Here is a 17,508-nt window from a genome sequence, read left to right as displayed (position 1 = left end):
TCTGTCCCTATTTTAGCCCAAGCATTTTGGTCTGCTGTTATGCCTAGGTTGTACTCCTATGCCTGGCTCTCTCTATTTGCATTTCCCATCCTACAGTCAATCAGCAATTTATAAATAAAAGAATAACTCTTCAATTATGAAGCAGATTGGATCGAACGATGTTCAAAAGCCATCGTGCGGCACAGACTAGTCCCTTCCATGAATAAGCTTTTAAGGAATGTCGTAATCTGTATAAGCTGAAACCAGGAAAAAGTGGAGCTTGTCACAAAAGGCATTGGCTTTATGGGTCTCCCTCTATTCATAAAGTTTCTGATTCTGTATAACCCTTCTGTATAACACCCCACCCTCTCTCTTTTTAAAAAGGCAACCAGTTTAACATGGTTATCCTGCAACTGGGTTTTTGGTTATGGGGAAATAGTGGCTAGCTGTGCCATGCCCTGTATTTTGAGAACATTCCCTTCCATAGCCAATGGTGCAATGTGTTATACTAGAAGACATTTCTCAAGATCAAGAGCCACCTGTGCAGCAGGAACTCTCCATGATGGTTTGGTTGCACTTATTCCTAAAGAAATTGGACGTACCTGGTGTAGTGGCTGGGAGATATAGCGCTATATGGTCCAAAACTGCTTTGAAGTCCATATCGGTTTCATAATATTGGTTTCATAATTTCCGACCTGGCAATATATTATGAATCATGATGTGTGTGTGTGTGTGTGTGCTATGCAAGAAAACCACAACGTGTTTAGCTGGTGATATATCACAATGTTGAAAACCAGATATTGCCCAGCCCTACTGTTCACCTCAAAAGCATTTACATACATACATACATACATACATACATACATACATACCTATATATATGGAAGGGCTGCCTTGAAGATCTCTAGAAATTCCAACAGTGGGTACCCATAGCTCTGCCTTCCCCAAGAGCACATAGTGGCATTTGAAAAACCGAACAGGGTGGAAACAAAGACCTGCAGTTTATCTGATATGACCGGATGATAGGACAATTGGAATACAAAACCAGGAACAATACGTACATACATACATACATATATATATTATATATATACATACACATTTATACCTGTGTAAAGGAGATTAAATTAAAATTTAAGATGATCTTTTAAAAAACTCATTTGTTTTTCAGAACATTACATCTCATTCCCCTGCACGTCATTCTCCACCCCCCATGCTCTGATCCTGCACCCATTTACTGTTTACAGTACACTGTACACCTCTTGAACCGACTTTTTTTTGGGGGGGGGTGCAAAATCTGTTCCATCCTCTATGTAACCCAGGATGGCGGTGGCGTGGAGACACCTTGTCACCTAGAGAATCAGTCCTTGCAGCCCTCGCAGGGTAAAGGGATGGGAGGAGAATTCACTGGAAGCCAGCCAGTTTTGCCTGCCTCTGTGGTCACCACCACTAACAGTCTGGAAGCTCTGTGTTTGGCAGGTGTAATGGCAGCGTGTTGCAGTGAGCAAATGGCGAGCTGGAGACCCGCGCCTGTTTCAGATGACGTCACTGCGTCACGAAATGGCCAAGCCTTTTGTGGACTCTGCCAACGTGGAACACAAGAATTCACATTCCGTAAAGGGTGTGTGTGTGCATGTGTGAATGAGAGAGCTGCTTACCTCTAGAAGTAGGGCTGCGTTTCAGGGCGTACACACACAATTTGACCACTGAGGTTTAAAGGAGATGGGGAAGCAGTCAAACCCCCTGAAACACATTGCCCAGCTCTGGAATAAAGGACACAACATGTCACCTTTTAATTTTGGATTGTTGGATCCAGGATATTTGTCATGCCCAGGTTGTCTACTCCCCGATCATGATATGTGGATTAGAATCCCCACTCCAGTCCACAGAAACATACCCTGGAAAACCGACCCACCATTTTATCACAGTATTTAATACTCTGGGGGAGTACAAATGGATTGTGAAAGCGCATGAAGGCAAATCTACCCACATTACGTTGTCTTGAGTGGGACACATTCTGCACATCATGGCCATGAACTGTTTTCGTCCCGTGATAAGACAAAATAGGGAACTGTGAATTCAAAGTTATGAAGGAAACATGGGAGACGTCTATCCTGAAGTTATCCTCATTATGGGATCCGGACATTTCTGGACTAGGTCCATTGAAATTGGAGGAAAGACTGGTTCGAAGTTCAAAATGAACCCCTTCGGTGCTTCTTTCCCGAATCAAAGCTATCATGCAGACTGCTGAAATTCACACGGAGTTTCCGTCTGAATTGCAGCAAGAGACACCGGGATGAGCAAAGGATGTCTTTCTTCCAAAGCAGGCACTATTAAAGCCCACAAGAAGTAAACAATAAAAGGGGTGGGTACCTCTTGAGGCAACAGGAGGAAAACACCCTGTTGTTCTTTTCCCCTCTTTCCTTCAAAGTGGAAACCTTGTGGAGGGGACAAGACAACAGCATTTTCCACTCCCTTCACAAATTCCAGTTTAGAGGTGAAAACCCAAAGGCATAGCCTTTCCTGGCATAATACTGCTTTAAACCAAACAAAACATACAGGCTTTTGTATCAGCGTTATTTTGGCTCTTTTTGAGGGGGCAGGGGGAAGCAACTTTTCCCAGCAACCGCTTTACAAAACGTACGTCCAGTTCCACTTTACATAGACGCTCCACAGCAGCCTTAGCTAATGGCCATGTCGGAAAAATAATACTGTCAAAAGGTCTGTAGATGATGCAGTAGGTGGAGTCCTGCTTGAGTGGGTAGAGGAAACATCACCCGATTTGCATCTTTTTTTAAATATAAAACTGAATCTAGGTTAATAAATATATCTCTCAAACAGCTGAAAGAGGACCAGTGAATGTCTATGTGACGCATCTCCCACCAGCTCAGTTTATAACAGCCTTCCCCAAGCAGGTGCAATCCAGGTATTTTGGACAACGCTCAGCATCCCTGACCATTGGCCATGTTGGCTGGGGATGATGGAAGCTATAGTCCAAACATCAGGAAGGCACCGGTTGGGAGAGGCCCCCAATGGGACCCGATTGTGTTATTTCCAAGTTGGGTTGAGCGATGTGGTACTCTTGGCCAAGCTCCAGGGCATGAATGAATCATGGTGCCCAAAAACCATGCCCAAGGACGGGGATAGCGAAAGGTCAGAGAGGCCAAAAATGCAGGCAAAGGAAGCCTCCAAATGTGTTCACACAAAGCTTTACCTGGCCATATTTAAGGTAAGATGTTTTCTGACTTTCCCCCCTTAAGAAGCTGATTCCAGCATTACACACAACACGCAGACGTTGCCATCAGGCCAAACTGCATCCTTCTGGTGCCATGGATGCTGATACAGAAAGAAACTCCCTATAAGCTTGGTGCCATACAGAGAGCACCTTTCCAACATCTTGGCCCTCTGGGCAAAGTGCAGCTCTACGGAAGTGTTGTTTCGGTGCCTCTGTGTATGTCAGCGTAATGTTTTGGCTTGGCGCCTGATGCCTGGGTTAGGGTGTAAAAGCATGGGCAGCGCAGGAGCTGCAGTCAGTGACTTCTGCCCTTGTCAGATTAAACAGACGAGAAATAAAGAAGCTGCAAAACCCTCTGGCACCTTAGAGATGAACAGCTTTTGTAACTCGCTGCCGGCACCTGTTATGAAGGCTTGCACTGTAAGACATCCCCCACCTGTCCAGTTTACCACTAAGGTGACCCAGCGCTTTCTGGCTACTAATAACAATCTCAACTATTTCTCTAGAAAGGGGCGTAAAATGCGGAAGGCAAGGTGCTGACTGGCTGGCCACTGCAGCAACAGTTATGACGCCGTTGTGTTGCTTCAGAGAGGAATTCCCTGCGAGCTAGAGATGCCACGTAAAAAACCCAAACTAAATGCACCCGTGCAGCTCAGTCACTGGAAATGGGGGTGATGTGAAACAAAGGGACATCTACGATGGTCCAGTGTTTTGTCCTGGGACAAAGGTTGACCTCATAAATTAAGAAACAAAGAAGGAACCAGGCAATACCTCTTACAATCTAATGATCTTAGAGACTGGGTCCTCATTACCTGTGTGTCTAAGGCACTCGTGCCTCTTTTTTTATCTTTTGCTGTCCCCCGGCTGTAAGCACACTCACTTCCACAACAAACCCTGGTATTGACAACAGCAAAGCAGAACCCTGTCAAGGTGTTGGGCTTCCGAAAAGGTGCTGCCCTTCACAGCTTTCTTCCAGTCAAATGCAGAATGGCTGGTGCAGAACCATGAAACTGAAGGCTTGCTCAAGAGCGGGACCAATTATTTCTTCCCTGCTCAGTTCCATGTTTTTTCTCTCCAAAGTCTCTAGCTTCAGCTCCTGGCTCGATACCTTTGATGCGTTTGCTCCCGGCTCTTAGGTTTTAATACTCAGCTCCCTTGGGAGGGTCCAGTTCATAAACCTCCTGGGTGTTGATTCCCAGAAATTCTCCAAGACAAACGTGAATAAAAATGCAGTGAGGAGGGGAAAGAAACAAGGCGAATGCTCTTTTCCTGGTTGTAAAAAGTCAGCAGTAGCGTCTATTCAGATGCCGACAGGGGTTTCAGAGGCCGGAGCCTCTCCTCAGTCGCAAAGGCGGCGACTGGCAAAATCGCCCGCGGAAACCCTCCTTAAAAAACACAGACATATTTCCCACCATCGCACGAAACATAGAGAATAATGGATTCCATATTGTCCAAAAGGATGGAAAATTAAAGGCAAGATCATCCAACCCTCCCCACCCTCACCAAATCCCAACAATAAGACCCCCCCCCCACTCCCAACCCCATAAGCCCTCGCTCAAAAGTTTAAGATTCAGGAAAGAAAACAAAAAGAGATAGAGAGAGCGCTGGTCTCGCTTCTTGCCAGCAGAGTCCTGCTGCATTCCAGTTTTGTCCCCTGCTCCACGTGAAGACAGTCTCGATCCCGATCTGCAATGGCTGGCGCAGAGAGGACAGGGGACACAAATGGCCGGACACACGGGACCAACGCCTCCCCACCCTCCATGGTTTGTCGATCCAGTTGACACAAGACGCACACCGGACATGGAAAACTGACAGGTGATTCACCACCCTTGTCAAGGTGTCTGGGTTTCGCCTCTGCGGCCCACTTGGACTTTCGCCATCCTGCCTGACCCGTCCCGGCCTTTTGTCTCTCCCTCACCCTCAAGAGAAGGCAAGGCCGATGGCTACTCTCGCTTGCCGTGGTTCTTCTGACTGTGTCAGGGTCTTAACACTTCCCTGCTGGGAAAACCGGGCAGGGGATGAGGGAAGAATAAAAGAGTTGAGAACGGGCAGGAGGCATTTCTAAACAGGTCCCTTGCAAATGATAGTAGTAGTAGTAGTAGTAGTAATAGTAATGAGAAGAATTAATTGCTCTGGTTGGTTTATATGTGGTTTTTTTTCCTGCTCTCTCTCTTTTTTTAAGTCGGGTTGGAATTTTTCAAAGTCTGCAGCTTCGCCTCCAGTTCAGAGATCTGAAAAACACACAACAGAAAGGGGGTGAAGAGGAGATTTCCAGGTAGAAAAATAGCGGGGGGGGGGGGGGAGAGAGATGGGAAAACACGAGGGAAGGAGACATGGTGGAAATTGGCTGGCTGGCTCAGCGCCATTAACAGCAACGGGAATAGGCTGTGAAAAAGGGGGATGAAGGGGCACGCCAAAGGAGAATTGTATGGATGCAAATGACGTGGGGGGGGGGAGCTCATTAACACGGCTTCTGAACGTTTAGGCTTGCAGTCTGCTCCACGTCCGTTTTGAGACGGGTTTCTCTGCTCTGAGTTCGGCAAAAGGCTGCACAGCGTAAACTATGCAGATCCAGTTAAAAGTTGCATACGCCAGATAAGCTTTGTATAATCAGCTCTGCTTCTGGGAACTGAACGTTGAAGCACTTTCTGTATTGTAAGCTGCATGGGTATAATAATAATAATAATAATAATAATAATAATAATAATAATAATAATAATTTATTATTTATACCCCGCCCATCTGGCTGAGTTTCCCCAGCCACTCTGGGTGGCTTCCAATCGAGTGTTAAAAACAATACAGCATTAAATATTAAAAACTTCCCTAAACAGGGCTGCCTTCAGATGTCTTTTAAAGATTTATTTCCTTCACATCTGAAGGGAGGGCATTCCACAGGGCAGGCGCCACTACTGAGAAGGCCCTCTGTCTGGTTCCCTGTAACCTTACTTCTCGCAATGAGGGAACCGCCAGAAGGCCCTTGGCGCTGGACCTCAGTGTCCGGGCAGAACGATGGGGGTGGAGACGCTCCTTCAGGTATACTAGGCTGAGGCCGTTTAGGGCTTTAAAGGTATATGTAATGAAACACATGAATAATGGATAGTTAAAACTAAATAAGGGAATGAAACGACTGAAGGCTCAAAGGGCAAATCAGAGGTGGAAAGTTGGCCAGGAGCAGTTCCAGGAGAAATCAGTGGGGTGATGGGGTGAAGTAATGGTTGGGGAATGAGAGCCAATGGACATGGTTGAGAAAATAAGCATGGCAGAAGCCTTCGGCCTGATGCTTGGGTCAAATCAAAGGTATAACACATTCGGAGATGGGAGCAGTGTCCTGATGTGGGCAGGCTGCTGTTTGGCAGAGTAATTCACCATATTTTTATTCATTCGAGAGCAGTCAGCCCAGGACGAATTCAGACACAGTCAGCAGAAAGCATTCTAAGAAAATAGGGAGATCACAATTAGGGTGAAGGGGAGGTGATGGCATGATAGGAGGCTATATCCTTATTATTATCCTATTATGTTTTTACTGTGATTTTATTTTATTGGTGTTAGCCGCCCTGAGCCTGGCTCTGGCCGGGGAGGGTGGAGTATAAATAAAATGTATTATTATTATTATTATTATTATTATTATTATTATTATTATGCGGATTGTACCACATCAGACAGTGTGGGAGGCTGCCAATGCTGAATGTTCCCTTATGCTAAAAACTCACAAATACAAGGTTTCTCCTTGCTAGTTTTCTGTTTGCAGGGATCGGTTGGTGGTTACCCACCCACCCCGCTCCAACTGTCTCATGGCCTTGTTTTTTCCATCCACCACAGTCGTGGCAATTGCTGCCTAGTGCTCTAGCCATGTAGAATGTGGTTCGTGCTGCCTGTTCTCCGTCGAGTGGCAGGCCACAGCCATGTAGGAGTGAAATGACTGTGCAAAGCACAATGCGGTCCTGGCAAAATGTGCACCTCTGCTTATTCTGGGCCCTGTGCAGGTGATCCTCACTTTTTCCTTAAGAGCTTGGCACTTTGTAAATGCTGAAGAGCAGCAGTGCTGGCAGTGCTCAAATGCATGTGCTAGCCTGGTCGACCTCAATGGAGATGAATGGCGCAGGGGTGTGTGTGAGTTGCGTTCAGTGTTCTGTGCAAAGAAGAGGAACACACTGAGACCTGCCGCTGTGATTTGGGTTTTGGAGGGGGCTTCTAGGAGCTGCAGTACAAGTGATGTCCTCCAGAGGGAGCATGGGGAATCTCCTGGATGTTGGAAGAGAGAGATTCTACGTTGCTCTCCGATCAGTGTAGCCGCAGTACAGAAACCCAGGTGCATTCACACACACACACACACAAAATGCACACATTTAACACACAGAGGCATGAGAACAACCTGACGAGTCTGACATGATCCACTGCCTGATGTAGGAACCAGGGTGTGGCAGGGATCTGCAACTGGCCCAGCAAGGAGAGATATAGATTTGACACGAGACCTGTTGCAGGATCAAGTGAAGGCCCAACGCCCATGTATACGTGGTGGAGAGACAGCGTTTGATCTAGGATCAAGTGTCTGCAAGCTAAATAGAACACTGCACAACCTTAAGAGATCCCTGTAGATCTGGGATGCGGAATCTCACATCACAGGATCTGGGGAAGGTGGGCGAGCGTGGGCTTGTAAAGATCCACTTTGTCCTGGTGGAAGTTTCAACGGGACTCTGTAGAAAGGACACCCCGGCCACCAACACCCCAAAAAATCTGAGTGTGATATAGGCGTGGGATGTGTTCTCAATGTGGAATTCAAAAAGATCAGTCTTCCCACCCCCTGCCTTTGAGCAGCAGGATCTGCTTAATGAGTGATCCAGCACTTGACACAAGGCCCTACAAGACTCAAGCATTGATGCCCAACTCTACAGGAGTTCAGAAAGATGGGAGTGTCCCTCTCGCCCCAACCCTTCCTCTACCCACGTCAACAACCAGGCCCCTTCCAAGTGCACACATCTCACATGTATCCCTGAGCTGAACTGAACCAAGGCCTCTCCAGTCACAGCAAAGCCCCTTCTTTCTTTCTTTCTTTCTTTCTTTCTTTCTTTCTTTCTTTCTTTCTTTTCCTCAGGAGCTCAAGGCAAACCCCCAGTGCTGTCCTTGATGCCCACCTTCTCCTGCAATTTGTCCACTTCCTCCTTGTGGGCCAGCTCAGACTCCTCCTGGATGCGGCGCTGAGCTGTCTCCTTCTTCAGGAACTCGATCTCTCTGTAAGAGGGGAAAGAGCCAGAGTCAGAAGCACTCAATAATAATAATAATAATAATAATAATAATAATAATAATAATGAGAGCCAGTGTGGTGTAGTGGTTAAGAGCGGTAGACTCATAATCTGGTGAACCGGGTTCGCTTCCCCGCTCCTCCACATGCAGCTGCTGGGTGACCTTGGGCTAGCCACACTTCTTTGAAGTCTCTCAGCCCCACTCACCTCACAGAGTGTTTGTTGTGGGGGAGGAAGGGAAAGGAGAATGTTAGCCGCTTTGAGATTCCTTAAAGGGAGTGAAAGGTGGAATATCAAATCCAAATTCTTCTTCTTCTAATAATAATAATAAATTTTATTTATACCCCGACCTCCCCAGCCAGAGCTAACAACAATAAAATCACAGTAAAAACATAATAGGGGGGGAAAGAGAGGGAGGGAACCAATTTAAAATACAGGTTAAAGTGCAATTTAAAATGCAGCCTCATTTTAAAGTAGCCAATAAATCAAGACCATAAGGGGAGGGAAACATAACGGTCAGACTGACTCCAAACCAAAGGCTAGGCGAAACAGCTCTGTCTTGCAGCCCTGTGGAAAGATGTCAAGTCCCGCAGGGCCCTGGTCTCCTGTGACAGAGCGTTCCACCATCGGGGCCAGTGCTGAAAAGGCCCTGGCCCTAGTTGAAACCAATCTAACCTCCTTGAGGCTCCGGACCTCCAAAGTGTTGTTATTTGTGGACCTTAAGGTCCTCCACGGGGCATACCAGAAGAGGCAGTCCCGTAGGTCCTTAAAGCAAGGATGGGCAACTGGTGGCCTCCGTACATGTTGGGACTCCAAATCCCACCAGCCACAGTCAGTATGGACCAGGGATGGTCAGGGATGAGGTGAGCTGCAGTACAGCAACATCTAGCTATCCTAGACGCTCCCCCATTCCTGCCTCCAGAGGGAACTGGTTAAGAGACAAACATGGGGAGTCTCCTGGATGTTGGGAAATGGTCTAACCTTAGGGCCATCAAAAGAGTTCAGAAGAAGAAGAAGAGTTTGGATTTGACATCCCGCTTTATCACTACCCGAAGGAGTCTAACATTCTCCTTTCCCTTCCTCCCCCACAACAAACACTCTGTGAGGTGAGTGGGGCTGAGAGACTTCAGAGAAGGGTGACTAGCCCAAGGTGGATCCTTTGCCTCAGACATCATCTGAACCAAGTCTGGGGCCTGATCCTGAAGAATCCCAGTCTGCACAGGTTCCCCTGCAACAAACACCAGCTGGGCCGAGTCAGGGGCCTGACCCTGCCCTGGCTCCAGATGCAGGGATTACCTCGTTGCCTTCAGCTGGGCCTTCACAGCTGCCACTACCGGTTTGGTCAGGGGAGGCTGAGGCGGCCCCTGGGTCTAGTAACCGACCGACGTCTCCCGAGCTGCAGAGACTAAGGTCAGAGAGAAGGAGAGACCTGAGTACTCGCAGGAGGAGTGCTTGCCTTCGGGTGAAACAGGGAGGTGAGTCGCCGGGGGATCTGGACCGGCCGCTACCCTGACAAGGATAAAAGGCTGTCGGACCCTGCCCCAGGTTGCGGGAGCAACATTGCTGTATGCTAGATCCTGCCTGAGATCCTGTACCTGTCCTTGCCTGGTTTCCTGCCTAGACCCTGTTGGACTGATTCCCAGTGGAACCTTTGGATTCTGGACCAGTCCTGGACTGCGTTTCACGGGTTGCCCCCGGGCCCAGCACACTATGGTTCCATGATTCTTAGCAGGCAGGCATATCATTGCCTTTTACAGGGCAGGGCTCTGGAAGGGGAGTCCTTACTTCTGCTGATACTCCTTGATGAGCCTCTTAGCTTTGCTGTACTTCCTCTCCAGAGTCTGGTACTGGGCTTGGGTCTCTTTCAAGTGCTCGTCCACAGCCTGGCACAAGTTCTGGGCTTCCATCCAGTATCCCTCCAGCTTCTCCATCCGTTCCTTGTTCTCCTCCACGCTCTGTTCCAGCTGGGCTTTCTCGAGGCGCCAGCGGGATTTCTCTTGCTCGATGGACTGCAGCTGAGGGAAGACAGCGCGAGGGAGAGGCTTACTCATTTTCTCAGAAGCTCACTAAATCGGCGCACTGCTTTGAGCCGTAATTAAAACAAAACGGGCGGTGAACATAAAGATTTGGCTGACTATGAAAGAATCTAAGGAAAGAACAGGTGTAAAGGGGGGAGCAAGATAAGTAAGAGACGTGTGGCGAATGCGGTGGAAGCCTTTTATAATATTTTAACTAAGATTTATATATTGTAATGTTTGAAGCACGAATTTGGTAATATTATTGGTTATGAAAAGTATTTTTTTCTTTTTCTTTTTTTTTAGTTTGTATTTTGGAAAATATGTATATCAATGTGTTTATAGTGTTATGTATTGTTCTTTGTTTATCTTTCTTTTTCTTTTTTTTGTAAAATTCAATATATTTTTTTTACAAAATAAAAAATAAAACAAAACGGACGGCAGCGACATAGCCGAGAGCCATCACGGCGAAAGTCAGAAATAGACACGAAAAGCAGCAGCAAACATATAATGAGTGGAAATCGCAGGAAGGTGCTCAGCTGAGCAACTGGGGCAGCAACCGAGGAGGCCCTGTTCCCTGCGGAGGTCAGTCAAGCCTCCCTCCAATCACAATTTAAATCACTAGTCAGTAAGACTTGATTTAAATTGTGTTTTTTGTTTTGTTTTTACAGAAAAACTCATTCTTGCTGGTATAATCTTAATACTTACAGCCAGACGAAGGTTTCGTTTTTGGAAGAATACATTTCCAGAGTAGTTTTTACAGTTATATCAAAAATTACTGATTTGGTTATACTCTTAGAAATACATAGACAGATAATTATGAAATGATTGTGAGCTTTAATAAGTTAACTGTTTATATTTGGACAACTTTTGGACAACTTTTCTGCTGTACTTTATTGGAAGGAGAAAACAATCATTTCCTTAATAAGAATTTAAACAATTTATTTAAGTAAAGCAATAACATTATAACACATGTACCCATGTTTGTTAACTGATGTCGTTAAACATAAACAAAAAGCAAAACAATAAAACCTTAGACTGAGTTTTAGCATACATGAAAAACTTAAAACAAATCCTTATTTCCTGATAGCCTTTGGGCTATAATGTAACCTAAATAGAAAACTATCTTTAGAAATATTTTTCCTACAAAAGCACTTCATTTTAAAAATTCAATTTAAATTAAAAAAAAATCCAATTTAAATTTAATAAAATCCGATTTACATTTTTTAAAAAATCCTTTTAAAAAAAATAAACCATTGATTTTTATCCACCCTGCCTCCAATGCTCCTTGCAGTCTCATTTTCTTGGCAGAAACAGATATATCTCACAGTGCTTCTGGCAAGCAAGGATGGGAGGTGAGATGAGATAAGCCAGGCAGTTTTGCTAGGCTGGGCAGCATTACTAGAAAGATAGGTGGCAGGAAGCTACCTAGTGGGTGGCCCCTGGCATATGTAGGTCTCCAGACCTAAACAGCTCAGGGCAAGGGATGGGATTTTTCAAAAACCTCTGCATCTGCATACATTTCTCCCTAAGGGTGTGTACACACCATGCAGTTAAAGCACATGGCTCCCCTCAAAGAATCCTGGGAACTGTAATTGACCGCTACAGTTCCCAGCACCCTTAGCACCCTACAGTTCCGAATATTCCTCATTTGCTTTAAATGCATGACTGTTTCCCTTCTTGCTCCTTGAGCTTGTCAAGAAGCGAGCTACTGCCCCCCCCATGAAAAACACAAACAATTCTCGCACATTATATATGCCTTTAGTAAAGGTAAAGGGACCCCTGACCATTAGGTCCAGTCGCGACCGACTCCGGGGTTGCGGCGCTCATCTTGCTTTATTGACTGAGGGAGCCGGCGTACAGCTTCTGGGTCATGTGGCCAGCATGACTAAGCCGCTTCTGGCGAACCAGAGCAGTGCACGAAAACACCGTTTACCTTCCCGCTAGAGCGGTACCTATTTATCTACTTGCACTTTGACGTGCTTTTGAACTGCTAGGTTGGCAGGAGCAGGGACCGAGCAATGGGAGCTCACCCCGCCGCAGGGATTCAAACCGCCAACCTTCTGATTGGCAAGTCCTAGGCTCTGTGGTTTAACCCACAGCGCCACCCGAGTCCCTATATATGCCTTTACTGTAGGCATAATATACCCATACTAAACGCAGACGCATTCCAGGTTCCCCAAAGTTAAACGGCACATAAAAATGTGAAGGCAACTTTATAAAAACACACTTAAGTATTCATGCTTAGAAAATTATGCTATGGAAATGTAGTGCTGCCTGGAGTTTTCCAGACCTATTATACTTATAATATTCTTATTTTGTGTGTGTATCGTTTTCCATCTAATTAGCTGTTTAAGCACACACACAACAGCGCACAAGTGGTTGGAAAATAAGCAGGTACTTGATGGTCTGATGTGGTCAGAGCTGCCAAAATCTCCACATTACCATATTTCCCGTGTATACCACACCCCCTATTTTTGGGGACTCCAAATTAAGAAAATGGGGGGGGGGCGATTGCCCAGAGTTATTGAGCTTTTGTGGGGGAGAGGATTGCCCATAGCTGTTGAGGGCTGCCCATAGCTGTTGGGGGGGTGGTCCAGAATTGTTCAGCTTTTTTTTTAGGGTGGATTGCCAAAAGTTGCTTACCCTCTAGCTATTGTCTGTCCCCGCGCCGGCGGAAGCCGCCAATCACCCGCCCTATTTCCACAGCGACAGCCAATCAATACTAGCCCTTGCCGAAGCCACCAATAACCTGCGGCTGATAATCTCCAGCTCGTGGCAGCAACCAATCACACGTCGCCCCCTATGCACTATTATCCATGTATAAGATGACCCCCAATTTTTATCATACAGTGGTACCCCTGGTTACGTACTTAATTTGTTCTGGAGGTTCTTAACCTGAAACTGTTCTTAACCTGAAGCACCACTTTAGCTAATGGGGCTGCTGCCGTGCCGCCGGAGCACGATTTCTGTTCTCATCCTGAAGCAAAGTTCTTAACCCGAGGTACTATTTCTGGGTTAGCGGAGTCTGTAACCTGAAGCGTCTGTAACCTGAAGCGTATGTAACCCGAGGTACCACTGTACTTTTTAAATTAAAAAAAAAAACCCTCGTCTAATACAGTGGTACCTCTGGTTGTGAACAGGATCCATTCCGGAGGCCCGTTTGCCACATGAATAGAACGCAACCAGCAGCGGCATGTTTGCACATGCGCGGGTCACGATTCACCACTTCTGCGCATGATGTCATTCTGCGCATCTGCACATGCCCAAGCAGCGAAACCCAGTGCTGTTTCTATTTTATCTTTGCAAGAGAAGAATCTCGGGATTGTGACCATGAGGGTGGAGCAGGGCCACCCCACTCCAAACCCTACGAAAACAGATTAAAAATAGCCCTGCTATTAAAAGAAGAAGCTCTTACAGAGCTTGTGGAAAACACTCTCAGCCGTGGATTTGGGCAAGTCTCCAAGGGGAGGGAAAGGGACCTCATAGCTTACCTTTCTTTTCAGCTGCTGTATTTCAGCCTCGGTCACGGCATGCTTGATCTGCAGCTGCCAAAAGAGAAGAACAGAGAGTTCAGGGCAGGGAAACCTTTTCCAGGCTGAGGGCCACATTCCCACCCCAGAGCAGCCTTCCGGGGGCCACTGCGGTGGGTGGAGCCAGAGGCAGAAGCGGAACACAGAAGCAAATGTCAATCTTGCCTCTGTTCCTTACATTCCATTCCCTTTATCCAATAGCTGCCGCTTTATCAATTGCTGCCCATACATTTATCGCATACATCTAAAGAACAAAAGAGGTTACATACACCCCCACCACCTGTCTATTTTAAATCATTACGTAGTATTTTTATATTATTTTCCCTTTCTTATCATCTTGCACGTGTAACTTTTCTTTCTCCCCCCCAAATAATTTTTAGTTGATTTTACAAACATTAATTTATAACCATACCAAATACACATCTATCTAATGAGATTTCTCTGAATCTCAAGACTTCCTCTCTGGCAAGGACTCTTTCTTCTTTCCATTTTCGGACTGCACGTGTAACTTTTCAAAAACAAAAAAAAATCCTACTCTTCACCCTAGAGAGATCCCTATTTTCCACCCTTACTTTGGTTTTGTCCGATTCCTGTTCCCCAACAACTATCGCTTTATCAATACAAAAAACAAAAGAAATTACACACACCCCTGCCTATGTATTTCAGATCACTTATTATTTCTATCTTATTTTCCCCTTCTTTTCTTCTTGCGTGTGCAGCTGTCTGTATCCTCTTTCCTCATTCATTAGTTGAGATCACCTTCTGAGGCCTTCCTTCATGTGCCTCCTTCCTTGAGACGTCCAGAGGGTGGCAACACGAGGACAGGGCCTTCTCTGCAGTGGCTCCCTGTCTGTGGAATGCTCTCCCCAGGGAAGTGCGCCTGGCACCTTCATTATACACCTTTAGGCACCAGGCAAAAACATTCCTTTTTAACCAGGCCTTTGGTTGACCTGATCAATATCCTATATCCTTTTAAAATGTGGCTCTTGGGGGGGGGGTGGCATGTTATTGGGTTATTGATTTTATTTTGATTTTATATGTTGTTATCTTTTTTGTGAACTGCCCTGGGACCTCCAGGTATAGGGCAGTATATAAATTCAATTAATAATAATAATAACAACAACAACAACAACAACTGGGTAAGTGAGTGAAAAAGGACATGTTAAGACCTAAGCTGGGGGGTTGTGAATAGGTATGTGCACATCACCAGTTTTTTTTGCCATCTTTATTATCTCCCCCAAAGCTGCTATTATTCCCCTACACCCCTAAACCCTTTGATTTGGCTCCAGCCAACTTTCTTCATCTTCTTGCCCCATGCTACCTATAACTCCGAGAATTTTCTTTGTTTCTTTTGTCCCTCCGCTTCCCCCAGGAAAACCCGCTCTTTACCGCTGAATGGGAACGAACGTCTGCACAAAACCCGACTGACTTTGTTACGATTCAGCGGCTTTCCCCGGGGGGAAATCGGGGCGAACGAAAAGCCTCTCAGACCCACACCTAGAAAAAGTATGGGGCATGGGGAAAAGAGTGTGAACGAGCCAAAAACCAGCAGCGGCTCTCCAGGATTTCATGCTTACCAGGAGATGATGGGGACTGAAACCCGGGTCCTTTTGCTTGCAAGGCAGATAGTCTGCCAGTGAGCTATGGCCCTTCTGTGTCTGTCTGTCTGTCTGTCTCTTGAAATCCAGCACAGCGTGTCAGCAAGCCAGCACTGGGGCTGGCTTGATTCTAGGTGCCTAAATGGAAGCTTGCTGACACACATTCCAGGGTCAACTAGAGGCCGCTACCCACATTACAGAAGAAGCAGAGACATTAAAATTTAGCGCCTCCCAGGCTGCCTTTCGTCTTTAATTGCCACTTACACACTGCAGAAGATGGCAAGGGAGAGTTAGAGCTGCCTGCGGCTGTTCATTACACTTGGCCACATATATTTATGGGGGGTGGGTTGAGGGAGGAAAGGGGTAACTTCCTCACATGCCGCTGGGCAGAAGCAGACGTACGGAAAACACAAGAAGTACCAACAGTGGAAGAATGGCAGATGAAGATGATGGATTTTTCGGAGCTAGCCGACCTGACTGGAAGAGTCCATGACCAGAAGGAGGAGGAGTACCAGGAAGAATGGGCGAAATTTAATGACTATTTAGTTAAATATGTTAAGTTAAATTAATTGGAAAAAGCTTGCAAATACCGGATAGGCTTAGGCTTCAAATATGTAATGTGATGAACTAATATGTTTAACGCTGAATTGGGAAGAAAGATGTTAAGTGACCAGGTTAATTTTATAAGAATATTGATTTGGAAAACCGTTAAAATGATATACACTGAAATCCAACCAGGGGGATATGAGGAAGTCACTTAACAATGTTAATTGGATTATTTTGAATAAGGTTATGATTTATGTGTGTTTGCTTATTTGTCTGTGTGTTTAAATTTTTGTGAAAATCAATGAAAAAAAGGAAAACAAAGAAGCAGACGTATGAAGCTTAGCGTTTGCTAGCTTCCACAACAGCTACGCCTAAGGCAGCCTCCAGCGAGACGCCTGAAAGGGATTCCTTCTCCTGGCAAGGATGTGGAGGGGGCTGCCGTTTTAGGAGACTTGTATTACACATGCAGCAGCCGTGTGGCATCGCGGTTTCTGTGCAGCTGAGCTAAAAGCGGAGGGGAGCAGCTCCCATCAAGCGTTATGCTCTAAACTTAGAGACAAGAACAGAGGGCTGTGTCGGCCACTAGGGGTCAGCCGAGACGTGCAGCCATGGGCCAGGGATATGAAAAGCACAGAGGCACCGATTTCTCGCAAACCGCACATAAAACACAAGGAGCCTCGTGGCAGCTTGGCTGTCGCCACTTCCTTCCTCTCCACGCTCACCGGCCTTGTTTCCTTCCCACCTCACCACCTGAAGGTTTAACTGATTCCCCCTTGCTGGGCTGGGCAGATCGACAAAACCCATTCTCTTCTTTCCATATGTTTCAACACGACATTTCTATGGTTCAAGGGGTGCCAGAACTGCCACAAGGAGAAGCCCAATGGCGTTCCTCCTTCAGACATAGGTGGCACACATTCCAAGCATGACTTCTCCCAAAGATCTGGGGAACTGTAGTTTACTCCCTCGTGGTGCTACAATTCCCAGCACCCTTAACAAACTGTGGTTCCCAGGATTCTTTGTGGAGACGTCATGCGCTTTACATGTGTGAGGTGTGTGTCATTTGCAGGTGCATCCTTAAAAAAAAACCACCATAAAAGAGAGATATGTTTACCAAGACTGGGAAGATACTATGGCCATGTCATGGCACAACCTTGCTCCCAGATTAGACCATTCCCATGCAGAAAATCCCACCCACTCCAAAGGTTAGTATCTTTTGCCAAATCTCTTTGCCCCCATCACAAAAATCTCCAGTGCTGCTTTGCTCCCACTTCCTGAAACCTATGAAAATAAATTGAATTCATGCGACTGTCTCCTAGCTCTCAAGCCACTGTGACTGCTATGTGATCGCAAAAGCAAACTGCA

At 46.1% G+C, this 17,508-nt stretch overlaps 1 protein-coding gene across 3 annotated transcripts in view; it reads right to left on the bottom strand.

The window, feature by feature from the left end:
• Positions 1-5,379: 5,379 nt before the first annotated feature.
• PPP1R9B (protein phosphatase 1 regulatory subunit 9B) overlaps positions 5,380-17,508 on the bottom strand; it is a 77,220-nt gene continuing 65,091 nt past the window's right edge. For all 3 annotated transcript variants that reach the window (XM_053361211.1, XM_053361210.1, XM_053361209.1), the window contains 4 exons: positions 13,964-14,017; positions 10,240-10,469; positions 8,347-8,443; positions 5,380-5,445 (listed from right to left, as the gene is read on the bottom strand). In XM_053361211.1, the coding sequence (XP_053217186.1) occupies positions 5,392-5,445; positions 8,347-8,443; positions 10,240-10,469; positions 13,964-14,017 (435 nt within the window). In that variant the 3' untranslated portion in view covers positions 5,380-5,391. The remainder of the gene's footprint in view (positions 5,446-8,346; positions 8,444-10,239; positions 10,470-13,963; positions 14,018-17,508) is intronic.

Source organism: Podarcis raffonei, chromosome 13 (assembly GCF_027172205.1).
Source record: "Podarcis raffonei isolate rPodRaf1 chromosome 13, rPodRaf1.pri, whole genome shotgun sequence".
NCBI classification, from domain to species: Eukaryota; Metazoa; Chordata; class Lepidosauria; order Squamata; family Lacertidae; genus Podarcis; species Podarcis raffonei.
Note: the sequence above shows the minus strand (reverse complement) of the source record. Positions and strands in the feature narration are given on the sequence as shown.